Source organism: Neolamprologus brichardi, chromosome 23, assembly GCF_056152115.1.
Source record: "Neolamprologus brichardi isolate AB-2024 chromosome 23, ASM5615211v1, whole genome shotgun sequence".
NCBI classification, from domain to species: Eukaryota; Metazoa; Chordata; class Actinopteri; order Cichliformes; family Cichlidae; genus Neolamprologus; species Neolamprologus brichardi.
Window position 1 is genome coordinate 42,302,248 of NC_142125.1, and position 27,417 is coordinate 42,329,664.

Below are 27,417 nucleotides of genomic sequence, written 5' to 3' on the forward strand. Positions count from 1 at the left end.
GTGCTTTACTTTATGTTCTTAAGCACTCTAATTATCACACACACTCCCTCCAGTGGAATCATTAAGGCCATGCAGATGGGAAACATAACAGTAATAGAACAAATGTTTATGTTACTTTCTGAGGAAAGAGAAAAACAAAGGACAAAAGCGAGCCAGTGTTTTTACCCGACTATAGAATAATTGTTTTTCAATGTGTAGCAGAAGGTTCAAAAGTCCAGTATTGTGAGAATGCTTGAGCAGTTTAGTCACAGTCGAATGGGTATAACTTTAAACTATGAGTTAATAAACAGCACAGGATTCCTCGTTGCATCAGGTAAATGCAGTTCAGAGCACCAGTTTTAGTGCACTGGCACTGGCAGTGTAAATGTGCACCAGTGTGGACTGTGATGTTGTCTTAAAAGACAGAAGGGGCAGAAAATAAACGTTGTTTGTTATTGTCTGCTCGCCATCATCATTTATCCGACTTGACGTTTATGTAACGCCAGCCGTATCATTTTTATAGATTGCAAAATTTTGAATCCATCCGTCCTCCTCTGGAGCCTTATCCCAGCTGTCTTAGGGCGAGAGGCAGGTTACACCCTGGATAGGTGGCCAATCTAGAGAGACAGACAACCACTTATGGCTGGGCCATTTCACCTAACCCCACTAACTGCATGTCTTTGGACTGTGGGAGGAAGAACCTGATGGTGGACTTGAACTTCGGACCTTCTTGCTGTGAGGCAACAGTGCTATCCACCGTGCCACCTGCCTGAAATTCGATTTGAGATATTAAAAAAATATTATTATTTTTAATGAAACCAAGTTAGCATTTTTGAAAAACACCAAAAGTTTCTGTAAGTGCAGGGATAACCTCTTCAGGTTTCCCTTATTTTCAGTAGTTTTAAATATGGATTTCACACATTTGGACTTACTTTAAAGGTAGCAACAAATATACATATAGAAAAAACTTTTTTTGCTTTCACTTTCAGCAATAGGCAGAGGAAGATGTTGCCAGTGTGAAGTGACTCTCATGCCTCTTTCTTGTCATTGCTGCAGTAAGTTATTCAACTGCCTGCTTACTGCAATTCATAGCATTATTTCTTTGCACATGTATGTGTACGTGGTGTATGACCTCACATCTTGTGTCATTGTGGATGAATTACTGGATTTCATCCCAACGTTAAGTGATGCAGAGTGAGGTAATGCTTGACATTTCCTGGAAATACCCAGTTTTGGGAAACAGTTGGAACAAATGCATCCATTCTCTTCATTTGTCAACAGTGATGTAAAGAGTTGGCGTCAGACATTCATTGAAATATATTCTTAACAACCACATTAGAAAAAAATTGACAGATGTCTAGATGATTGGTTCAACACTGAAACCAGCCAGCTTGACATGCTGAAGATTGGGTGCATGCAAAATGGTGAAGCACAGTCTTTACATGTTCTTCAATCACTCTCTTCTTAGATGCTTCAATTAAGTATTAGAGGTACAATACCATTACCAAACAGATTGGTACACTGCATAAATGCAAAGAAAAGACCCTAAAACATACATAAAAACGATTTGCAAATCTCAGAAACCAATATTTTATTCATAATATAACGTAGAAACATGTAAATGTACCAATCTAAACGGTCTTGCATAACTCTTCCCACCGACTCACATCAGGTGTTAAACTAGCGTCCTTTAAGAGTTGCTTCAGCTTCCATCTTTAAGGAACGTTTTTTGTTCCCCACAAGCTAAAGTTCTGCCATTAAGCCGTGTTATTACAACAGCTCTGCTTCCTGTTGTAAGATTGTTATAAAACACCAAACTCTGCATTTCCCACCAAAAACAATGCTGTAGCATAGAAGCAAAAGTAATTTGCCCCAAAAAATAATTTTAGACAACAACCTTGTGTTTTTTTTTAATCCTTTAAAACCGGTCAGAGCGGACACGCTCTGTTTTGCATAACTATTTTTAAATCCCGGTAGCTCTGCAACCACGTGAGCTAGCGCAATAATTTTTTTTGCATATGAAACCGGAGGAGTTGTACTTACATCTTATGCCATCAGCTTGTCCTCGGTCACAGTTTCCTTCCACATATAGCTTTGCAAAAACTGCATAAAAAGCACTTGCAGCAACAAAAACATAATATTCCAGAAACACGCTTTGCCGATCCGATCAGCTGTTTGTAACACTTCCTACGTCCATCAGCGTGAACTATCGCATGTCCGCCATGACCTGCCCGAAACCGGAAGTGACATAATTTTCGCGGAAATGTAGTTTTTTACCGTCCGGGCCTAAATGAGCCTATACTGGTGTTTTTAAAAGTTATGTTTGACTTTATGACTTTCTGTGTGGTTTCTGGGATGCTTAGGACTCATATTGCACTGCTGGAAATAGTTTATTTTGATGTATATGCTGTTTTTTTGCAAATTTGAACTATAATATTTATTTTCGTTTTTCCTGCAGTGTATAAAAATTGGTGTATTTCAAAAATAAAACTATGAAGACACTCAAAATAAATTTCCTGTGGTGGGAAACTATGTTGTGCAACTTTTTTGTATTTACAGTTTTGAGGGATAAGCCGCTTAAATTTCTCTAACTAGAAATATATGTTAAAAAAACAAAAACGATTTTCAATTTTTTTGTAGTTTATTGCATTTTTTTGCAATTTATGTAATCACTATGCACTTAATTCATACATATTATTAAAATCCAGGCTGTAATGGTTGTATTGATGTATAGCAACTTGAAATGCTCCCAAAAATGGCTCCACAGCATGTAAACATATAATATAAGCTCTGGTGGACTTGGTTCTATGGTAGGTCTTAAAGGGTTTTAAATACTTTATTTTGTAGTCACATTAATACAAGTAGTATCAAAATGAACCTTAGAATAAATCAGTTTCAGATTTGACCAGCCCTTCCTACAGCTCAAGGTATCCCATGCTCATTGAAAGGTAAACATTTATGTAGACTGTCATCGCAGTTTCCTGTTTTTTAGTTATATAAAATACCTTATTAATGAATTACGCTTTAGGTATATAGTTAAATAAGAAGCCCAAGTACATAAAAATACAAGACTTATGTTGCCTAAATGAACAAATAGATAGTAGCTTTTCATTACGTTCTTAAATATCGCAGCATGTATTACAACAATACGACTGAACTCCAAGTTTGTATAAATATGATTGTTAGTTTAAATCATTAGCATTAGCTGCTCAGTGAAGAGTCATTGTTTTGACAGTTAACGATACATTATCAGTACTTTGTCCTGTGGCAATGATATATTTTTCTTGAGGGACAGAGTAGCTTTGAAAGAGCACAAAGAGCCAAAAGTGGATAAGTTTGGTTCCCTTAAGCCACTGTTGATTGTTTTGTTCTCCATCAATTAATTCTATTCATCACAGTAGTAAGACTTTGGATGTTGTAGACGTGTTGAAACGTGTCAGGAGGAGACAGGTGCAGAATGTTACCTTCTTCTTTAATACCCATCGCTGCTTTCCTATAGCAAACTACAGCTGCTCTGCACAGATGGGCTTAAAAACACAATCTGGTCTTTAAGTGATGACGTATGAAGCCTTCTTCCAGGTCCAAACTACTCTGTGTTTATTAAGCCTGTTGGGTTTTTATGCTTTGTATCTCGTTCTATTTAATCTGAGCAAGCCCCTACAAACAGTCAGTGATCACTGTCGGCCTCTCTCAGTTTTTATTACCGCTGTTCATTTTAACGCTCAGTTTTTAAAACCTTGCAGTGTAACTACAGCCCAGCCCATGCAGCAGTATATTAACCTCGTATTGTGGATGGATTATCTCAGTTGTTCTCCTGACTGAAGTTTGGTCCTTTTACAGCATTCTGCCATGCGATTGCATTTGTCTCTAACCATCGGGAACCCTCACGTTAACTTTTACCAAGTGGAAAAAAGTTAGCGTTCATCCTCTAGCTTCACTGTGCTAATGTGGTTATATTATGCTAACTGTAGCTAGCCACCATGTAGCACATCATTATATAGCAGCTAGCCCAACTTCAGTAACCCTACAAACGTCACTGCTGTTTAGTTTTCTGTCCTCATTTATGTTGGAAGTGACAGCAGAGCTGTACGTTTGAATTTTTTCAGAAATCACTCATTTAGAACGTGCTATATCATGTTCAGGTGGAAGCTAGCGAGCTAACTTCCTGCTAACTTCTAACTCCGTTAAATTTAATAAATCCTGTTTTCATGGATGCCTGGATGTTAAACTTCATTGTTACACCTGGTAAAGCAGCAACGCTGATCATTTTATTACAGATGAAAGAATTTAGACAGTTTTTAACTCTCAGTGATGCCGCAGTGTTTGTTTGGCTTTGGGACCTGAAGTGGAGTTTGGACCCGGAAACGTATAATGACGTCAGACTTAAAGACCAGATAGGTTCAAAGACACAGCAGCAAGAAGGGCTTGATAGCTTCTTGCTAATAACGACAACTTTGCTTTCAGTGCATGTATCCGGTTGTTAAGTGATGATGTGACGAATCCTACTTCCGGGCCTAAAATAGTCTGCGTTTAATATGGCTTTTGTGTTGTTAACATGTTTAATGTTTTGTATTTTCTTCTATTTAATCTCAAAAAGCTCCTAAAGCAGTCAGTGATCACTGTTGACCTCCCTCGGCTTTTATTACCACTAATCATTTATTTAATCTCAGTTTTTAAAACCTTAGCATGTAACTACAGCGCAGCCCATGCAGCAGTATATGAATGACTAACCTCGTATTGTGGATGGATTATCTCAGTTGTTCTCCTGGCTGAAGTTTGGTCCTTTTACAGCATCCTGCCATGCGATTGCATTTGTTCCTGACCACCGAGAACACTCACGTTAACTTTTATCGAGTGGAAAAAAGTTAGCTTGTTTATATTATGCTAACATAGCTGTGTCGCTAGCGGTCACGTAGCACATCATTATATACCAGCTAGCCAAACTTCAGTAACCCTACAAACGTAACTGCTGTTTAGTTTCTGTCTTCATTTATGTTGGAAGTGATAACAGAGCTGTACGTTTTAATTTGTTTCCAAAACCCCGCAGTCAGGACATGCTATATTGTATTTAGATAGAAGCTAGCGAGCTAACTTCCTGCTAACTTCTAACTCCGTTAAATGTCATAAATTCAGTTTTCATGGATGCCTGGATGTTAAACTCAATTGTTACACCTGGTAGAGCAGAACGCTGATCATTTTATTAAAGATGAAAGACTTTAGACAGTTTTTGATCGTTTGATATATGGACCTGCAGCGGAGTTTAGGCCCAGACACGGCTAGTGACGTCAGACTTTACGACCGGATACCCTTAAATTGCACCACTGAGTTCCCCCCTTTGACACCGTTTTCCTGCATAATGAGTTCGCAACCTGAGGTTATATTAGCAGGATATCAGCAGTTAATTGGTGGTTCTAAATTTAGCATAGGTTAGCGTGGATGTCTATATGTGTCCGTGATAGTTTAGTGTTTATGTGCCCGGCGTCTACTCAGATTCTCGTTCAAGAACATCTGTGATAACCTGAATTGGATACGTAGTTTAGTTGGATGGAGTATCTGTGGTCTGGTGAACAGTAAAGTACTGTCCATAATAAAACTGCTGTAATATATTTTCATGTGAGACTTGGTTGTGGGCAGCTGGAATTATTAGTTTAATTGGAAACAACTTTTTATTTTTACTTTCCACTACTTGTTTGCTGGTGAGCAGCAGAAACTGCTGCAAGTTACCAGCCTTTGGTCTTAAATGTAGATATATATATCGTAGTATAATATATGATAGTAATAATTCACAGTGTAAGGATGCTGCACATTTGTGGATGAAAGCATACTCCAGACTCTGTCATGCTTATTACAGACATGTGTATGAATGTGTCTGAAGTGACTGAGGTCCTGTTTATTCAGTGTTTGAGGACGTTTGAGTAGCTCTAGTACCCTTCCACTCATTATTTGGAGTGGGTGTGTGGTGGATGCTGTCTGTGCTAGAGAGACAAACAAAGGCAACGCAGCAAAAAAACCATAATTATGGATTATTATTTGTAAATGTTTCTCAGGTCGAGGTTAACTGCAGGTGCACTTTGCGTGTGAATTTTCAGGTTGTGTGCTGATTTAACAGACTCTCGGATTATGTTTGTGCACTGTATTTAAAACAGCTACATTTTATAGCTGATTCTTTTTGCTCTCTATGCAGTTTGGGGAAAATTTTGCTTTTTAAAAATTATTCTGTAAAATTTTGGGCAGTTTATTTTTTTATTTCACCGTACTATTAATTTCCCTCCCTCTGTGTCTCAACCCCAAGCAAACCTGTTGTTGGTTGTGACCACGAGCCTTTAACTGATTACAGTTCCTAGTTCCCACACTGTGGTGGAAACTTTAGTTACCTATATCTACATACATGTGTACTTCAGTAATTATTGATTGGATACATTAGTGAATGGTACATACCAATGTTCATTTATTGATTATTATTTATTATTGCAACCAGTACGGACTAAACCGAGCAGAGAAGAACAGCAGAAGCTTCTCGGTCGTTTTTCAGGCTCCCCAGAAAGTTTAGTCGCTGCTAAAGTTTAACAGGATACATCATCGTCCATGAAGTCAGAGACCCTCTCTGCATAATGCCCGTTGACGTATATGGGCTGAGGCTCAGATGTGCTTCACCTGAAGTCCACTGTTATTTCCTCATTCTTGTATGCAGACTCATGTCTCCAGTGATGAGCCCGACCCCTGCTGCGTCATCTACAACTTCACAAAGGAATTGCTGAGGTGGGGGTGCAGTCATGGGTGTAGAGAGTGCACAGTAGGGGGCTCAGCACACGTCCCTGTGGGAGCCGAGGTTGAGATTGCGTGTTGGGAGAGGTGGGGCCTTACTTTGAATCTCTGTGGGTGGTTTCTGAGGAAGTGCTTAAATCCAGACGGCGAAGATTGATTAGTTTTGTTACCAGTCTGTTAGAGATGACTGTGTGTTGAAATAAGTCTGGCACGGCCGTCCTTGTGTTCCAGACGGGCCACAGTTGTGTCCAAAAATTGTGGGAGTCACCTGTGGGTGGAAGAGCTTGAATGATGCGACTTCTGAACAGTTTCTAAACACTTCATGATGACTGGAGTGAGAGCCACTGGATGGATATCAGGGATGTTTGAGGACTTCAAGCAGAATGGGACAATGCTAAGAACAGGATGAATACTTCTGTAAAGGCGCCTGTGAGTTGGTCTACACAGGACCTCAGCACCTCACTACTGACACATTCAGGTCCTGCTGCTTTTCTGGGGCTCACTGCTGCTAATATCAGGTCATGCTCCTCCACTGTAAAGGTGTAGCAGGTGTTGGCTGGAGGTGTGGTTTTTGTTGTTGTTGTTGTTGTTGTTTGCAGGCGAATAAGCAGTTCAGCTTCTTTGCCAACACAGCATTACCATCAGGTCTGGGTTTGTAGTGATATTTTGGCTGCACCATCCTCAAGTTATTGCTGCAGAGGTGGTCCTCAATTATATTTGTATAATCCAGCTTGCCCTGTCTCATTCCCATTCCCGGGTTTGCCTGGACTGTGCTGCACACCTCACCAGGCCTAAAGCAGTGTTTTTGCACAGTACTCAGTGTTTTGCACATTTCTGTTGCGTCTGCACTGTCTCGTGTCTGTATCATGTCTTTGTTTTGGGGTTTTTTGTGCAATTTGTGTTGATTGTCTGTTATATGTCATATGTAGCACCACGGTCTTGGAGGACCGTTGTTTCGTTTCACTGTGTGCTGTGCCACTGCACATGTTGGAATGACAGTAAAGCCACCTGACTTGACTTGATGTATGCTTTATGTAGAAGAGTACGGATGCAGTATCCTCATCCAGGTCCTGAGATTCAACGATACTCCAGTCTGGAGTATCCTTTTAATAGTGTTTGAAGTAGAGGGCAGCGGTTTTCTTTACCTTGGTCCAACTGGCCCAAGTTTGTATGGCTCTGTATATCTTAATCTTTGGAATAGACTTTATCCAGTGTGTTTTTTTTGCCGTGTGTAACACAGTTACAATGCTGATGGGATTTGGGGCGCACTAAAAGACTGAAGTCCCCAGCTATTATGTGTGCTGCTTCTGGGTATATTCAGCTACTAAGGACCAAGTTAGCTTTAGTATTTGTCAAATACTCAGCTATCCTGATCACTGCTGTGGTCAGGATAGCTGAAATCCCACAGTGGAGGACAAGGGGTCTGCATTTAACTGTCAAATATTCTAAGTGTGGAGGGCAGCGACTGTCTGCAGTCTAAGTATTATTGGCTCATTTTTCATGAATATAAATGCAAATATCTCCACGTCATTGTTTTCGTGAGTTCTGGTTTCAGTGTAAGCGGTGTAGGATATGACTCGTTAGCTTCACAACTGCATCAGTAATGCAGGATAAAGATGATCAAAGCGCAAGTCTATTGTCGTCCAACTGTAGCCTCAGCTCATCCGTTTTGTTCACAACAAACCTGACATTTGTGAGGAAAAGGCTAATGATGGAGTTTTGTGCTTAGCCTTTCCTACACACTGCAGCTTTGTTTCTGCTCCCTGTCCTGACGCGAGCACCTCCTAGTGAACTATGAACCCTGTGTTCTGGCTGGTATGTTGTAGGAGTGAAGAAATGCCTTTGTGAAAGTTTGTTTGCTCTGTGAACAGATAACAGGTGGTTTTGTCAGATGCACGTGAGGTTTGCTGGACAGACTGTTAATGAAATTCTGGAAAAGATGTACAGACATTGGAGCACATCTCAGATCACGCTGAATGTCGTCCCTCAGAGTGTGACAGGAACATGTGTTGACAGTTTGGCTATAGGTGACAAAGTCATGCTGTGCAAACCTGATGCACGCTCTCAGCTACTGCAGGCTTCTCTACTTAAGTCTGCTATTTGGACTTCAGTAGAAGAATATCATGTCCTTAAATAAGACCTCCAACCCTCGATGGTAGGTTTATGACAGGGATCCACAAGAACTCACACAAGTTCTTGCACTTGTTGCCACATAGTGCTACGTAACTTAGCTGCCTATCATGTTAGCATGTGAAATCTAAATTGTCCCAAGATATTATATCAAATGTTATTTCTTGTTTGACAGCCACAAGTCTCTTATTTGTACATATCATATTGATTCTGCTAAGAACACGTGGAGCTGAATCCCAGTTGGTCTTTTAGCTGGTAAATGGTTCGGTTCCCAGACAAAAACTGTACATCATGATTGGTCTGAAGAGCCCAGATGACCCAGTCAAACACATTTGTGCAATTTCTCAAAGCAATGGTGAAGTGCAAAAGAAAAGAAATGTGTAAATGAAACAAATGAAGTTATATCAATAATAGTCTGTGCATACAAATACAACATAAATGTACATTTTTCAGTTTATTTGATGAACAATTTTGTAGTCAAAGTAGCCAATTATTTTATTTCCCTCATCTATGTTGTTACCACGTTAATTACATCCTCTGTCTTTCTCGCTGAGTGGGTGGGGCTGCTGTCCCTCCCCCTGCATTCCTCCACAGCTCGTTCTAGCAGCAGCTTAGCTGATGACTAGTGTCCAGCGACTTGTTGCTACTTGTTGCTGGTGCTACTGTTGAGTAGTACCAGCAATTTAACACATATTGGTGGGACAATTTGTAGTTTTCCTCTTCTTGTTCTCACCTAGTTTTTCAGCTCCTCTGTTTTCGCTTTTGTTTCTTTCTTTATCAAACAAAACTGTTTTCTACAAGCGTGCAAGGACTGTAGACGGGGGGTGGGTGGAGGAGCTGGGGATCGACTCTGTCATGAACCGCAGTTCGTGCACACAATCCAAAAACAGACTCGAGCAAGTACAGATTTTATCGTTTTAACAAAAGTCGACCCCGAACAACCGAGGAAGCAAAATCGCAGAACTGAAGGAAACCGGGACAAATTACACAGAAGCCGTAATCAGGACCGTGGGAGGCTGCAGGAGAAAGGGGAGAAGATTACTACTGAGCAGGGAGATTGAGGGACATTACTATATGGGGGAAGCGTGTCCGTGGAAAGTGAGTCAGAGGAGGCAGGGATGAGGGCGGATGGTGCACTTAGAGATCCGAGCAGGCAGGAGACACAAAAGGTAGTAACCTGGGCACACGGAGGCAGAATTAACACAGTTCATGTAACACTTAGATATATACAAAGCTTTGCAGGGAGCCTAGTTACCACTGAGGGTGACTAACAGACTGGCGTGGAGCAGCCGTCAGCGCACGGTTAAATAGTCCTCCTGGCGCCTGGAATGGGATGCAGGTGTGATGGTGATGGCCCAGCCACGGACCATGACAGAGGCAGTGACTGCTGTGTGTACTGGTTATCGTTAAAAGTATTTAAAACTGAAGTGATCAGTTTAAAAACAGCTTGATTAAAAAATGAAAACTAATGAGTTAAATGAATGTAATCATGAGCGTGGATGCAGAGATGGAAGCTTTGTGGTAACTTTTGGATAAGATCACACATTCCTAATATTCCTGTAGAATTTAGCACCATGTAAACTTCCATGAGACCTGACTTGTATTAAAGATGATTAAGTTTGTCCATTTCTGTTCCTGCTACGCCCAGCAGCTCATTTCTGACCAGGTGTCGTTGCTAGCTTCTTTCTTTTGTCTTTATCTGAATTTTGTCGGCCTGTTTCTTTGTGTCTCACATCGAGCTCTGTGACACTGAAAAGGTTACGTTGCCAGTTTTTCATTTCACCAAGTATGAAAGTTACAGATAAACGTTGAATTAGTTCATTATTATACCCTTCAGAAGGCAGAGACAGTGATGGACATGCAACATGCAAACAAACACTCAGAGGTGATCTTTAGATGTCATATTGTAGTTGTTCTGCACACCATACATATCACTCATTGTTTTCTGAAGTCACACAAATGTGTCAGTCTGTTTATCTTCACACAAACACACACAGAGCAGCTTTGAAGTGTCAGTCACGAGGAAAGAATCTGTAATGGGAGAATGACACAGCAACCATTTACTCGTTGCTCCGGCTGTGTCGTCCTTTCCTGATACAGCCGAGATGAAGATGCTGTGTTTTGTGTTCTTTTTGAATATTATGATAGCGAGAGGAGTTCATGTTTTTAATTTTGTTCAAATAAACTCATTTACTGAGGTTTATTTTTTGTTCCTCTCAAAGGATTCCCATCTTCTTGCATGTAAATGTGCCACTCACAGCACTATTTAACTATACACACACTGCTATATGTGTTTATTACTGGGCTCAGTCAGATTGATTTAGGCTTTGTCATCTGCTTGGTGCACATGAAGAAGCAGAAGATGAGTTTCACCTGAAAAACACGCTTTGATTGGGCGACCTGCTTACTTTTCCAGTGAAATAAACACATGATGTGGGACAGTGTTGTCTGTGACCTGTTCTGTCACAGTGGCTTTGACAACAAGACATCAAAACCAAACGAGTGCGATCATCATTTTTTGTGTTCAAGACTGCGTGTCTCCATACTTCCATTAAAAAAACTTGTGGGTGTAATTGTTACTTACTGAATAGTAGGGGTGGGGGGAAATGGATACTGTGTAGCATGGTGATATTTTGTTTGTTAATAATGTATGGATACAGGGACAGCAGAAATCGATACTTTGTTACAAAAAGGTTTTTGTGGAATGGAACATGCTCTGACGTCCAAATGTGTTTAACTTGTTTTTGGCAGCAATAAACATGACAGTTTACTTATTTTAATTTAAGACATGTTTTATTTTAATTAAGTTTAAAACTTTTTTATTTAATGTAAAATTATATTTTGTTTTAATTTACTTTCAAATTCTTCAGTTGCTGAAGGGGCTGCATAGTTTTCATAAACTGCATAGTTCAGAATAGCTATAATTGTACCAGATGGTTGATTCAGTTAAGTTGGACTAGACTGTAATACAAACCGTTCAGTTTGTCAACAATCAAACTGAAATGAGAGAAAGACTGAGTGTGAGACTTTGATATTAGAGAAAATGAATATTGATAAAGTTTACCTTTATGTACAGAATCTGAATATCGCAAAATATTTTAAAAAATTGCAATAATATCGTATCGTGGGATGTATGGTGATTCCCACCTCTACTGAATAATGTATAATGTAACCTTGAAATTACTGCTCTTTACATGTAGCCTCTGAATATAGGCTGATACGTCAGCCTAACCAACACTTCTTTGTGATAGTCATGTGTTGCCTCTCTGTCCCCTTCTAGCCATCAGACCCAGACAACATGCTGGGACCATCCCAAGATGGCTGAGCTCTACCAGTCTTTGGGTAAGAAACTTCCTGCTTAGGGACCTTTTTGGTCTTTTTGACTAAAGTCTTTGAAACAGGTGACTCCACATACTGGAGAAGATGGGAAAAGATGCTTGGTCATCGTCTGATTCTCTGTGTTACTGTAGGATTTCTGCCTCACAACACTAAGCACCTTTGACGTGGCCGTTATAGACATAGAATTGAATTGAGCTGAAGAAGCACTACTGGTTGAAGTGAAAACACTGATAAAACTAATGCTCTCTTCCTCGTATTCCTTTCTGTAGCCGATCTGAACAATGTTCGGTTCTCAGCCTACCGCACAGCCATGAAGCTCCGACGCTTGCAGAAGGCTCTCTGCTGTAAGTAAATACACTTCTCCTGCATCTGTGCCACACAGGGACGTTTAAGTCCTTTCCTCCCAACACAAGTGTGTCTGTTATTGTGTTGATACCCTCCCACACACCTCCTTCTCTTTCTGCTCTCTCTGAATTTTGTCTTGACCTTCTCTGCACTATTACTCTTTTACTCCATGTCCATGTGAGTGTATCAGAATCAGAATACTTTATTAATCCCTCAGGGAATCATGTGGGTTACAGTTGCTCCAGTAACAGTAACAGACTATTTAACAAAATGTTACAGATTTACAAATGTAAGAAATAGCACAATATATTGACATCAACATGACTGAGTAGAAAAGAGAGAGTGCAAGCGGGTGTAGCTATTGCAGTGTTCACAGTGTGTTAGGTGGATGTTGTACAGGGAGCCACAGGCAGGAATGATTTCCTGTGTCGGTCAGTGGTGCATCATGGGTAATCTCAGTCTCTCACTGAACGAGCTCCTGTGGCTGGCCAGCATGTCATGGAGTGGGTGGGAGGTGTTACCCAACATTGTCTTCATCAACATCCGCCTCTTCAACACCACCTTAAGCGAGTCCAGCTCCACCCCCACAACATTACCGGCCTTGCAGGTCAGTTTATTTAGTCTGTTGGCATCTGTGACCCTCAACCTGCTGTCCCAGCATGCAACAGCATAGAGGATGGCACTGACCACAACAGACTCCTGAGCGTTGTCCGACAGATGTTGAAGGACCTCGGCCGCCTCAGAAAAAAGAGACAACCCTGGCTCTTCCTGTAAAGAGCCGTGATGTTTTTAACCCAGTCCAGTTTATTGTCCAAGTGTACGCCAACGTATTTATAATCCTCCACAATGTCCACATCCACCCCTGGATTGATACAGGGGTCAAAGATTTCCTGGTCTTCCTGAAGTCCACAGTCAATTCCTTGGTCTTCCTTTGCGTGGTTAGTCCAGTTATGCCAGCTGAATTAGTGTAGCTGGTATTGTTGTCACCTCTGGCAAGGCGAGATACATTCACCGAACTTTAGAGCCTCAGCACAGTTGTACATTTCAACCCACAAGTATTCATGTCCATAAATATTGATGGGCTTAAAAATCCAGATTACATATTTGTGACCGTGAGCTGACCTACAGCGTAATCATGTGTCAACACCATGTGCTAACAGAGCATGGTGACGTCTACAGAAGATTGGAGACATTTCAGCTTATAGTTGCAAACTGCAGTCAAGTGAACTAACATGACTGAAGCAGTCCAGTGACCACAATGATACAATGGATCTTGTTTTCTTCCTAAATTAGCATGTGTATCTTCTCCCCCTTTATTCGTCCATCTGCACTTTTCACCTGGATTTGCTTTGCTGTTGTTTGCTGAGCCAGGTTGAAGACACACAGATTAATGTTTCAAACCTAACCCACGGGTCAACGAATATTGTTCACACATAACAGACTTGTTGAGACAAATAACAGTGATCTATCTTTACTATTTTTACTAGCATCAACAGCAACTGGTTAATTCTGGCAAACATGCCAAAGTTAACAGTTTGACTGGTTTAACAGGGTGATTCCCAAAGAGCTATTGTCTTAAAATGTCAGCTGCTCTAAAACACAATTTGTTTCAATTTCTTTAGTTGAAGTGACAAAAAGTGGCAACAATAACAATGTTAGAAATACACAAAATAGAGTCAGGCATTTTATGCAATCCAATATGAAGAATTACCAAGATGTTCCACATGAACATAACCTTTTTAAGGTGTTCCTGAGCCCTCCTTACTCCAAACACTTGATTTCTACAATTGTGCATTTGTTTGATGACAGCATTGAAGTGCAGACTACGAGGATAAGAGACGCTTGGAGGGAGGAATTGAGCATAGAAATATCAGAATCAATGTGGGACAAATGCTTATCAAAGATTCATTCCTGCTCTGTCAACAGCAGACATCAATTAATACAATTTAAAATTGTCCATCGGCTACATTATTCCACAAAATTTATCCTTCAACTTCCCCCATATGTGACAGATGTAAAACATCAGAGAGCACATTGGCTCACGCTTTCTGGCATTGCCCCTCATTGACCAATTTTTGGTCCAAAATATTTGATTGGTACTCTAAAGCTCCATCTCACCCAATCCAGAAATTGCAGTTTTTGTCTGTGTACGTTCCAGAACTATCCCTGCGACTGTGCGGGTGCCAATTGACCTCAGTGATGATTGTGAAAAGACTTAATCTAAAGGAAGTCCGCTGCTCCTCCCTCCCTCAGTGTCTGGCTCAATGACGTGTTATCAGTCATTCAACTCAATACCTGCAGCAAATGTTTTCTCAAAATCCTGGACTCTGTTTTGTACTCACCTTGAGAAAGCTCACGTTGTATAAACATGTACCATGGCACTGCAATTTCCCTGTTTATTACATATTCATGACATTTAATTCATTATGGATCCTGGTAGTTTCTAATTTTAATGTTTTCTTTCTTTTGTCTTTCCCTATTGATTATTATTATTGTGCTATTTCTTGTCCTATCATCTCAGCGCCTGAGCTGTATTTGTTTGTTGATGGGTTTTCTATGCTGAAAAATTAAAATAAAATATTGAAAGAAAAAAAAGAAGAAATACACAAAATAGTATTTTTGCAGCAACAAGGTGATTTGAAAGCAACAACTGACATATCTCAGCAATGTGTGCAAGACTTTGGGGAAAATGTACAAGTAGAAAAGAAAAAAGTGACATACCTGAAAAAACTGTCTGCAGTAGATGAACAGTCTCTGAAAGACATGTTCAGAAATCTGGCACAGACCTGTGAGATACATCTGGTCCCTCTACTGTTTACTGACCCTCATCTGAAAGGTCTCAGTGGAACGGTGGCTGTCAAGACGTCCACGTTAGACGACTTAGTGAGAAAAAGCTAAAGTTTGCCAAATGACACCACAGCTGAACTTGAACACTGACATTGTTGTTCGTGCCACCTTCAGGTTTTGGCACTTTGCGTCTGATTGGCAACAGTTTGATTTTGTCATTTGACAGTCATCCCAAACACACTGCTAATGCAGTAAAACCATACATAGAAAAACACTCGATAAAGATGATAATGAGACACCTCATCATTGCTCGAGACAGGCAAATTCATTCCAGTCTCCAGGAAACTTTGGACACGGAGGTCTGAGCTGACTCTGACGCCCATAGATGTGCTGACTAACCGCGCCCCTCCCTGTGTGTCTTGTTCAGTGGACCTGTTGAGCATGCCGGCAGCTTGCGAGATATTCGACCAGCACGGTTTGAAGCAGAACGAGCAGCTGCTGGACATCTCTCAGCTGGTCACCTGCCTCACGAGCCTCTACCAGCGACTTGAGCAGAACCACTCCCACTTGGTCAATGTCCCGCTCTGCGTTGACATGTGCCTCAACTGGCTGCTGAACGTCTACGACACGTACGTGCAGCACTTAAACACGTCGTGTTTCTCTGCTGATTCGGCTCTAAACCGTCTCTTTTTGTTGGCAGCGGTCGCACCGGGAAGATCAGATCTCTGTCGTTCAAAACTGGCATCATCTCACTCTGCAAGGCTCATTTGGAGGATAAATACAGATGTAAGTCAATGTGCAATGTTTTCTGCCATTATTGTGTCCTAATAATAATAAGTACTCACTTATATTTCATCTCACAAATAAAATCATACCAAAGGAAAATCCTTGTGTGGACTTTCTCCAACCTCTCGTGTTTTCTCTGCCTCGTCCTCTCCAGTCCTGTTCCGGCAGGTTGCCAGTGCGACGGGATTCTGTGACCAGCGTCGACTTGGCCTCCTGCTGCACGACTCCATTCAGATCCCCCGACAACTTGGCGAGGTCGCCTCCTTCGGCGGCTCCAACATCGAGCCCTCCGTCCGCAGCTGCTTTCAGTTTGTACGTTTCGTGAGGGTTGCCTCATTCACACATTCACACAGCTCGTTTCACTATGCTTTAAGTGCTCAATACCACAGTAACATTCACACATTCACACTACAATGGGAGAGCAACTTGGGGTAGTGTCTTGTCCAGGGATATTTGGCATTCAGACTGGTGAAGCCAGGGATCGAATCACCAACCTGATTAGCAGATGGCTCCTCCTCCTGCTCTACAGCCACAGCAAATGTGTGGATGTAGCTCAGGATTCAAACCCATTCCAAGCTCTCTGTACTGTTATGAGCTCATCTGAAGGTCACATGTAATTTTGAGGTTTTTAGCGACCTCTGCACACTAACGCGCCTCAACGTCAGCTGACCCTCCTCGACCAGATCATGGCTGAGTTGCTGTCGTTTCAAATTTTCTTTTCTTTCTTTACATTTGTTGTGACCTTGCCTTTGACGTTGGATAAAAATGTAATCAGCTCGAGCTGTTATGGGATCAAAATTTGAAAATGAAATCTTGAAACTTGTGGACACTTACGGAAGAAGATTAGGGCCACTTTTTTTTCTTTTCCAGAAGTCTGAGAAAAAAGTGTAACGCCGTAACCTGTCATGTTGTTATTTCAGGCCAACAACAAGCCTGAGCTTGAGGCCACCATGTTCCTGGACTGGATGCGCCTGGAGCCTCAGTCCATGGTGTGGCTTCCTGTCCTTCATCGCGTCGCTGCTGCAGAGACCGCCAAACACCAGGCCAAGTGCAACATCTGCAAGGAATGTCCAATCATAGGCTTCAGGTCGGTGCATTTAACAGTTGCTGCAGTATTACAATCTGTTTATGTATGTTATGCATCTTATGTTACACACACATCAAGGCTGTTGACTCACAGTCTTGGCATTCTTGGTCTCAGGTCCAGAATCTGCTCAGATCAGCAAATCTGAAATACTAAAAATATTCAGATCGTTTCATTTAAGACCCAAAAACAACAAGTTGCATTCATCCAAACACAATTCTATAAATCTCGGGCTGCCCTGCAGAAAGTAAATATAAATAGAATAAAATTAGTTTCAGATCAAAACAGTAAATAGAAAACATATAAAATGTCCAAACTGAGAAAGTTTTAGTTAATTTTGGATTTGATGGCAGCTCCGTGTCTCCGAGTTGGGACAGGATCATCGCTCCTAAATGTCTGGAAGCTAAAGAGACCAGTGTGAAGAAATACTTATTTGAGAAAATAACTCTGGAGTATAAACTATAATCAAGTGCAGTAAGAAAAATACACTTTTTGATTTTGATTTCTTGAAATAAAAAATAATATCTAGACTTTACACAAGTGACAAATATCTTAAAACAAGTGTTGAAACGCTCAGTTTGAGACGGATGAACTTGAAACTAGTCTGTCAGTGTTTCTTCTTTCTTGTTTTGACAGAAAATATCTTATAATATAACTATATTGCCCACGTGTTACTTTTCATTTGACAAAAGTCTGAGTGGGAGGTCTGGGAAAAAGGTTTCACAGCTAAAAATGGTTGTAAGATCCACTGTCATCTCAAATAGTGTCCCTACAGATTTTATTTAACCTTGTGTGCATGTAAAGTAACTCATTTTGTGATATAGAAACTAAGTAAGAAATAAAATATTCTACACAGCAAAGGTTTAGACCTGTGAGCACGGTGCTGTTGTTGGAGGCTAACCCTGACTTTTGTCAGTGATAAATTTAAACACAGACTTCCAAAGGCAGAGAATAAACGTGTCACTGGGGCCATGGGCTGACCTCGGAGAAAGCAGAGCTATAAATTACCTCCTTGTATTGATCCCCTCGCCTTCCCTTTTTCCCCTTGGCTTCTTCATCTCTGCTCTCTTTCATTCACACTTGTTTCTCTCTCCTGTTCTTCCCTCCAGATATCGGAGCCTAAAACATTTCAACTATGACATCTGTCAAAGCTGCTTTTTCTCCGGCCGTGTTGCAAAGGGGCACAAGATGCAGTACCCCATGGTCGAGTACTGCACCCCGGTATGTGAACAAGTCATCTGTTCTACGGCGTGTGTGTGTCTGCTTCTTCCTACGGAGGAAACAATGTCATCTGTGTGTCCTACCTCTCTCTCCAGACCACATCAGGAGAGGACGTCCGGGACTTTGCCAAAGTGCTGAAGAACAAATTCAGGACCAAGCGTTACTTCGCCAAACACCCACGGATGGGCTACCTGCCCGTGCAGACCATCCTGGAAGGAGACAACATGGAAACGTGAGGCTTTCAAACACACACAGAGACACCTTTAATATCTTAGTGAGGACATCTCATTGGCGTAATGCTTTCCCTAGCTGCTTATGCCTAAGCCTGAGCCTAAGCCTAACCATGACCTAATTGTAACCCTGACACTAGGGTTTGAGGGCATTTTTGAGCCTCAAAAATGCCCTCAAACCCGTGAGGACAAAAATGCAGCTGCATGCATATTAAGGACTGACATGTCACATGATAGCTTTATTATCCATATTTCTGTGGACATTTGTGTTGTTTTATTGAAGGTCAAACAAAATATTTCAAATGTGTTTGTGTTGTTTGTTTAGTGTGTGTGAGAGTGCTGTGCACACACTGACACACTACAGTCTGACTCTACCCGCCTGCATCACCTGCTCGATGCTTTCCATATCTCAGCTCCAATCATACCTGTATGTTGTCCATCCACTTCCTGTGTTTTTTTGTCTTGCAGTCCTGTCACACTGATCAACTTCTGGCCTGTAGACCATGCGTGAGTACCTGGCTCGTACACAAACACACACGCACACGCACACACGTGTTCTCACCTCCAGTCATTTCAGTCGTTGTGTTGTCGTCTTGATTTGTTATAAATGAACTCCACGTCAGGATGGCACCACTATGGAGACTGTCAGCATCCCACTGCTGATCAGAGCCAACAGACTCTCATTGATGTGTGTGATCATTAGTGTTGGTCAAGTTACTTGAAAAAAGTAATCAGTAACTAATTACCAATTACTTCCCCAAAAAAGTAATCCCGTTACTTTACTGATTACTTATTTTCAAAAGTAATTAATTACTTAGTTACTTAGTTCCTTTTTAAAAACATGATTTACAACCTGAATAGGTGATAAAGTGATAGATCTTTCAGCCCAATTCTACTTTTTCTACATAATCATCATACAAAATGTAATCAAATGGAAAAGTCTCTTTTTAAAACTTGTTTTATTAGTTTTAATCTTTTAACTTTATGCATCAAGCAAAACTTTAATTATCTGCAACATTCTCTGACTGGAAGAAATTAGTTTAACATTTAAACCTATTTTCTGCACATTCCAGCACATAAAATAAAATATTTTGTGTGTTTACACTCAGTCTTTCAAATAGATGCAAGTAAAACACAGCAGAAAATAAATAAAGTCAAAGACTAGCGGTCCTGTTGCTCTATTTTCACCTGTAAAGCAGGAGTGGGGTAGGCGGAGGTTTACCCTGGTGCAGGTGTGCAGCGGTCAGTGGAAGAATCCGCGAGTTTCTCTGTGAGTTTCCCATTACGTCGTAGCTACTCGGTGCTTGTTTGGAAGTTTTGGGTTTTTTCGGTGTAAAAAGAAATTTTCTTCCCACGCACAACGGACACTAATGTTTTTGTCACTTTTTATGGAATCAAACTCAAAGTAAGGTCAGTACTTCCACGCTTTAAACGCTGCACGCTCATACTCTCTCTGCACTCGATATATGATCCATTGTTGATCTGCACACAGCTGTTGTCACGAACGTCGCACTCGCTTACGTCACTGTCATGAGACATTCTCGCAAAAAAATCACGGTTTTAGTAACGCAGTAACGCAGCGTTCCTACGGGAAAGTAACGGTAATCTAATTACAGTTTTTGCAATAGTAATCCCTTACTTTACTCGTTACCTGAAAAAAGTAATCAGATTACAGTAACGCGTTACTGCCCATCTCTGGTGATCATACTCCAGTGAAGAATATATGCCAGGCTCATCTTGGTTGAAGAAAAAATAGCTCTAGTATAAAACAAAAATGCTCGTTTAAGTGTTTGTGATGAATCAGTTCAGAAAATGCTGCAACCTTCACAGTGAGAGGCTGTTGGGTTCCAGTTTCCTGCCTGTGTTGGGAGTTTGAATGTTCTTCCTGGGTTGGTTGATAGGAGAGAGTGCTGTGGATAGAGTGAGCTGGAGCCAGATGAGTCGCTGTGGCGACCTCTAAAGGAAGCAGCTGAAAGAACAAGATGGTTTGGATAAAATGGGCTGATTACTGCAGAGTATTTCAGCCTTTATCAAGTCACATGTGAAATATCAGGATACGACAATACTCTTAAAGATACCCAGACAGCCTCCAGCTGTTGCTGTATGGAGAGGAATATGTTATATTAATATAACCTGTGAATATGAAGCACAAAGTCCCAGCACTTGATTACATGACGACTGATTTCTCACCCATTTTGTTCCACCTCTCCTCCTAAAGCTGAGCACACACACCAGCAGCCATAAGTTTGTGTGACATCATGTTTACGTGACATCATGCCAATAACCATTTTGATGGATGCTACTCAATTCGTCTGCTGCTTTTTATGCACTGCTCAATAAAAGCGAGCGTACACAAAACACATCAGCTCTGACGTCAGATGAAAAACAAGCCAGATGTGTGTAATGATGAGGACGGAGTAATGTCAGGAATAAAGGATGGAAATGAAAATGATTACAGAGGGCTGAAAATCAAAGTGAGGTGCAGCAGGCGAAGCCGTTTTGTCCAAATTTAATTGCAGCAACTCAAAATGGTGCTGAGTAATATTGACTACGCGCCTGCCTGACAGCAGGCTGGGCTCCTGATCAGACATCAAGTGATGGGGCTCTGCTGGCTGTAGCTCATATAAACTCGTTGCTCGTATAAACGGGTGAATGAGGCTCAGTTACGGTCCATTAGCTCTGCACCAGGACGTTACCAACCTCCACGACATCTGAGGTGCAACGTGGACCTAAACATAATGTCCCAGAGGAGTTTTATTGGAGTTGGTGAGCTTGGTGTCGTTGTTCCTTCATTCTCCATGAACTGCTTGTTCTGTCAGCACACGAAGTCCAAGCAGCTGTAAGACACGTAGTTACAGAAGGTTTCTCACAAATCTGCTCCTGTCGCTCCTTCACTGCTGCGCTGTGAATCCATGCAGCGTGTGTGTGTGTGTGTGTGTGTGTGTGTGTTTGTGTGAGAGAGAGTTGTGATTCATGTGTTGGATTCATGAGCTCTCTCTTTGTCTCTGCTTCTTCCTCACAGGCCGGGATCTTCCCCTCAGCTCTCACATGACGACACGCACACGCGGATCGAGCACTATGCCAACCGGTAACATGACTGCAAACAGCAGACACACAGTGCTGCAAACAGCAGTAGATTTATGTTTGTAATGTTTTGCATATTTGTTACAGTTACATATTCGACTCATCAGCCACATTTGAATACTAGAGAAAGATAACCTGAGTAAATATAAAATGCAATCTTTGAATTACAATTTCAAATAAAGCAAAAAGCTTCTCAGACCCTGCTGGCTCCATGTGAGATGCTAATTCCCCCCTAAACCTAATAACTGGTTGTGCTTCTCTTGGCAGTGAGAACTGTAATTAAGCATTTGCAGTAACTGGTAAGGAGGCTTCCACTGGCCCACTCTTCTTTTCAGAGTTATTCTAATTCAGCTGCATCGTCACAGGGCCAACACGCACAGACACACAAGACAGATCCACACCCACCTTTGCACCTATGGCGAGTTAACCTCGCCCTATTAAGTGCATGTCTTTGGACTGTGGAAGGAATTTGGAGTACCTGGAGAGATGTAGGAGGTGCATCCAAACACCACACAGGAAGTCTCCTGCCAAATTGTCAGATAGTGGATTTGAACCCAGGACCTGCTGCGAGGCAACAGCACAGCTTCCATCAAAAACATTGTCTCCAAACAGTTTTTGCCTTTTGCCTCGTCAGGAGAAAAAAATAGTTGGATGTGCAACCAGCTTTGACAGGGAGGCATTTCCATAGAACAAAAATCCATGCAATGCATGATTCTAACCATACGCACACAGTACATTAGCAGAGAACTGTGACCACAGGAAAAGTGCAAAAACAGAGGGAAGCAGGGGAGATAGTGGCTCACAGCTGAGTGTAAACACACAACATTTCAGTAGCTTCAAAAACTGGTGAACGAACTCTTTTAAGTTTCAAATAAACGTGAAGTGAAAGTCCAACCAGTGTCCTCGTCAGCCAGGCTGGTTACCACAATTGCTGCAGAAGCACTGAACTACTGTGAACCGAATAAACTGAGTTTGCACTGCGTGATCTTCTCTGTAATACGGACAATTAAGTTTTTCATTATACCAAACTGTATTAGGGCTGCCACAAACGATTATTCTGATAGTCGACTAGTCACCGATTATTTTTGCGATTAGTCGACTAATCAGATCATCATCCATTGGACGTAACACGTACAGCTTATTGCACCAGCAGCATCTGCTCTTATATAACTATCATTAGCTTACAGCTTTAAGTGTTTAAGGTCTGTGCTAACTAAAAATAAAGACAAGATGATAGTTTATTAAATTTTAATGAAATTTGCAGATTGTTTCGGTGAAGTTTAATAAACTCCTTGCTATCTAAAATATAACAGGACACCGGAGTAAATTCTCGAGCATCTCACACTTCTGATAATCAGCTGTCTGCTTGACATTTATTCAGCTGTGTAAAAACTATAACTTTAATCTCAGCCAAACCGATTTACTCAGGAACAAATAAAATACTAAAAAAAAGCCAAATAATAACATTTTTAAGTTATCTAAGTGACTTATATATCATGTTTAACCTGAGTAGGGAAAGACGGCGGTGGGTTTGAAAACGATTTGCTGGAGTCCGGTGCTCTCACGGCTCTAGTTAGCCTAGCCCCCGGCTAGCTATCGAGCTAGTGGCTAACAGACGTCTCCGATAACGTCGGAGCACTTTTGAAAATATGTGGTGTCTTGATAAACTGAGCAGATATTTGAGGTTTGCACAGCTACATTCTCGCCTGAAAATATGTTAAACGTTTATTTTGTGACCCAGAAAGAATAATAAGAGTAATATTAAAACTAACTAGCTGCCGCCATTGTTGGAAACTGAGCTGGGACACAGCTTCTTCTTCTTCGGGGTTTAACGGCAGCTGGCATCCTTGTCCATGCAGTGCTGCCATCTTCTGTTTCAGTCCGTTATTACACTCTTAAATCCTACTACTTATTCCTGCGTCTTTTGGGATCTTACAAAGCTTCAAACGACGCGTCGACTATTAAATCAGTCGTCGACGATTTTGATAGTCGACTAATCGTGGCAGCCCTAAACTGTATAGATTAGTGCAAGTTGTAGTTGAGGGATCTCATGCAGCTGACCTGGGCCTGGACCCCTATGGCCCCCCCATAATGTCAGCAGTGGTCCGCACCAATGAGATAAGCCTTCGTATTCTTTTTGTATGTTTTTTTTAGTCTTTTCCTTATTGTTTAATCATAAACACTGACCCTGACTGAGGCAAGTAAGGCAGTTTGTTTAGGTCACTCATAGGAAGGCTCAACACTGTTCCAAGTTCTGCCATTTGTAGCTAATGGCTCCATCTCAGTAACAACAGCTTAGAAATGATCTTTGTAACCCTTTCCAGACGGTTTGTTTCGTAAATGTTCTGTTTTTGGTTTTTAAGATCACAGCATAATGTGTTGCTTTTTGAAATCTTTCACTCTGTTTCACTTGTCAGTCTGATTTAAGTGATTTCTTGATTTCACAGGTCTGACAGTAATCATTCTGGGTGTGGCTTGTGAATTTGAGCTCACCTTTCCAAAAGTATGTGTGTACTCAGTTAATTAATGATTCAACAAGGGAGGGCATCTATTTCTTCACATGAGGCCAAGCAGCTGGGCAGCTTTTTTCCCTTTTTTACTCTGGTTATCTTTCTGATACACTGCTCATGCTGGATATCTACACTAATAAGGACTGGTTAATGTGTTAGCAAATAAAGGATGCCATATGTTTTAATGTAAAGGAAAAATGATCGACTTACAGATTGATTGAAATTGAAAGACACCCCAAAAATCGAGTGAACGAACGATGCAACAGGCTCGTCCATTGTGCCGATATTTCAGTGCAGCTTTCAGACTGTAGAAGAGTAGTCTGTCAGCCCCCCGTGTGCCACAATAATACGAGAACAGATGGTGTCCTGGGCGATCTCCTCCCAGATCTGGTCCAAGGCGTTACTTTCCTGCACGAATGAAACCGAAACATAGAGAGCTGTTGCACTGGATTTAGGACAGGCGAGGGGCGGTCAGTGGTGTGCATCCTTTCATCCTACAGGAAGTACCTGCACACTACATGAGGCCAGGCGTTGTCACGCACCCAGGACCACCTGCACCAGGATAGGATCTGATCCGATACCTAAGAGCAGTCACTGCTGTAGAGGTTCATTGTCCCTCCATGGATCGGCCCCCCCAGACCATCACTGATCCTTCACAAACCCAAACATGAACGATGTTACAGGGAGCGTGATGTTCTCTGCAGAACAGTCGTTTTGACTGATGTGACTTGAAATTATTATTTTGGGGAAAAAATGCTAAAGCAAAGCATTTTCTGTATTTTCTGTATTTAAGCTCAGGTCACTGCGAACAGTACTTACAGCCTGGAGTCTTTGTGCTTTTAATGCTAAGTGTGCTCAAGTTGTTTTCAGTTAGTCATGGTCTAACTAAGCTCACGATCCAGACTGAATCTGACTGAAGTACAAACTAAATGTACATCTCCATAATCTAATATTACTTATATCCATGTAATGCTCTCCAGTACTGGACTCAGGGCAAAGGCCATTAATATAGTCACATGTTAATTTAGTTTGCAGCTACCTGCTCCCACTAACCCACTGCTGAGGGACTAGAAGAAGTTAAATTAAACAATGACTCAATCAGGCAGCTGGTCAGTTCCTCTGGTGTGAGCCAAACGTTAAGCCAAGGCTAAGTGTTTGATCTCTGCCCGGGTTCTGACACTTCTCACTGTTGCTTTAGGCTAACACAAACGAACCCTTCCACTGCTTTCAGCCTGTTAGGCCCAGATCGGCACAGATAACATCCAGCAGCTGATTAAAGCTGGTGGTAGGTGCAGAAATAACATGGTTAAGCCTTTAGTGAGCTGAGGGTTGCCAAGCCATGAGGGTATCTCTTAATTGTAACAACAGCAGCCTTTAGTCGTCAGTCTGTCACAGCCCATCTGGAGAGGAGAGGAGAGGGAAGAATGGAATGTCAGTGTCAGTGTTACTCGAGCAAAATGTATCCATTTAATCTGTTAATGAAAGTTCTTCTACTCGTGTCCAGTCCCCGTTGATCAAAAGGTTCATCACACGTCACACGTTCTGGCTAACATGGTTACTATGGCAGAGGAGGGTCTTTCTTTGGGACATCTGGCTTTTATTTCTCTGTGATGAGCTCGGGTGAAAGTCTTTAAGGCAGCTCCATCCTCAGGAATACGTCGTTGTTCATTCTGAACATTTCTGTATGAAGGCGTCTGTACGTTGGAAACAGAAGGTCCTTGCGGTAAACGCTTAGCTTGGCATGGCTGAAGCTGTTTCCATGTGATATGCTGAAATCTGCTGGGCCATTAATTCCCTGTAGCGTCTAACATTCATCTGCAAAGGACAAAATAATGGCAACATATGGCAAACACTGGGAAAAACGATATTTTATATTTTAAACCAGTTTCCCAGTAAAATCCATTTTTCCTTATCGAACTAAATGTTCTTGAGTCTCAGTGACATGAAAGTTTTAGAGTTGTGTGTCCTTCTCATCTGCTAATTGTTCAACCTTTGGTTTGGGGACTGACTGTTCTGTTTCTTCCCCCTCTGCAGGTTAGCAGAAATGGAGAATCGTAATGGCTCTTATCTCACTGACAGTATCTCACCCAATGAGAGCATGTGAGAACCGCTTTTTGTCTGTCTTGTTCTGCCAAACCCTTCTCACTCACTTATCGCCTTGATGTCTGTGAACTGGCTCTGTCTTCTTTGTTTCCATTGGCTGGTTTTTGTATGTCAGTGACTGTGCTGAGTTTACTGGATCCAGGTTTTATCCTTGTGTGCATCATCACAGCCACACAAACACAGCTGTAGTGTAGTTGGTGGTACATGCTGTCCTTAGGGATGTAATGTTTTTGTCTGTTATCATGATTCTTTCTCCTTCACAGTCCCGTCAGATTTCTTACCAAAAACAGCATCACAACAACTTTCTAGACTTGAGTCTAAACAAATTTAGTTATTTAAACAAAATCAACAGCAGAGAGGAGCAGACCACGTCCACGTTGGCTGCCTTGCAGTCAAAATGAGATTTGAGCAATAAATGCTTTGGTTTGCTTCATCATCACTCTTTTCCATTTCTGTTTACGTTTTATTAACTTACTGTTCTAGTATCAACTGTATCGTGCTTACCTCCACAACCTCTACACAACTCATAAACATAGCCACACTCTTAAATGTCCAAGTATGACAGGAGCATGTTTATGCATTAACAATACATCAGTAAACGTTTGTTTCACAGCAACGACAAAACTTCTAGTGGTTACTTTCTCTGCTCTGAATGGCAGGACTGAATATTCAAAAGTGGCGACATTTTAATGAGCTAAACACAAAATCTTAAATGGGCAGTTGCCCCAATATGTGGTGATAGTAGCCACCTCAGGAAATATAGATCAGATATTTCACGGCCTTTCAGGCGTGGCGCGTGATTGCAACAAAATAAAACGATACGACCGAGACGGAAACTGGGATTTTGTAAATATAATAATAAACGTGAATTCACTGTGTAATTGTGTAACTTTATTAGCAACATTGAGAGGAACATCCTCCTCTCTGCCCCTTAATGCTCTCTGGTCGCTATGGTAACATGTAAAAAAGTCTTTCAAAATAAGAGCACAAACTACAACACGGGAAAAGACCCGGGGAAACCGAGTTAACGATAAAAACCCTGAAAACGATAAAT

General features: G+C 41.4%; 1 protein-coding gene across 4 annotated transcripts in view; it reads left to right on the forward strand.

Moving 5' to 3' along the window:
• Window positions 1-27,417, forward strand: part of dmd (dystrophin) — a 301,323-nt gene that overhangs the window by 258,681 nt on the left and 15,225 nt on the right. For all 4 annotated transcript variants that reach the window (XM_087836862.1, XM_087836863.1, XM_087836864.1 and 1 more), the window contains 11 exons: window positions 12,155-12,216; window positions 12,483-12,557; window positions 15,773-15,974; window positions 16,046-16,131; window positions 16,286-16,443; window positions 17,052-17,218; window positions 18,325-18,436; window positions 18,532-18,668; window positions 19,135-19,173; window positions 21,689-21,754; window positions 26,295-26,360. In XM_087836862.1, coding sequence (XP_087692988.1) covers window positions 12,155-12,216; window positions 12,483-12,557; window positions 15,773-15,974; window positions 16,046-16,131; window positions 16,286-16,443; window positions 17,052-17,218; window positions 18,325-18,436; window positions 18,532-18,668; window positions 19,135-19,173; window positions 21,689-21,754; window positions 26,295-26,360 — 1,170 coding nt within the window. The remainder of the gene's footprint in view (window positions 1-12,154; window positions 12,217-12,482; window positions 12,558-15,772; window positions 15,975-16,045; window positions 16,132-16,285; window positions 16,444-17,051; window positions 17,219-18,324; window positions 18,437-18,531; window positions 18,669-19,134; window positions 19,174-21,688; window positions 21,755-26,294; window positions 26,361-27,417) is intronic.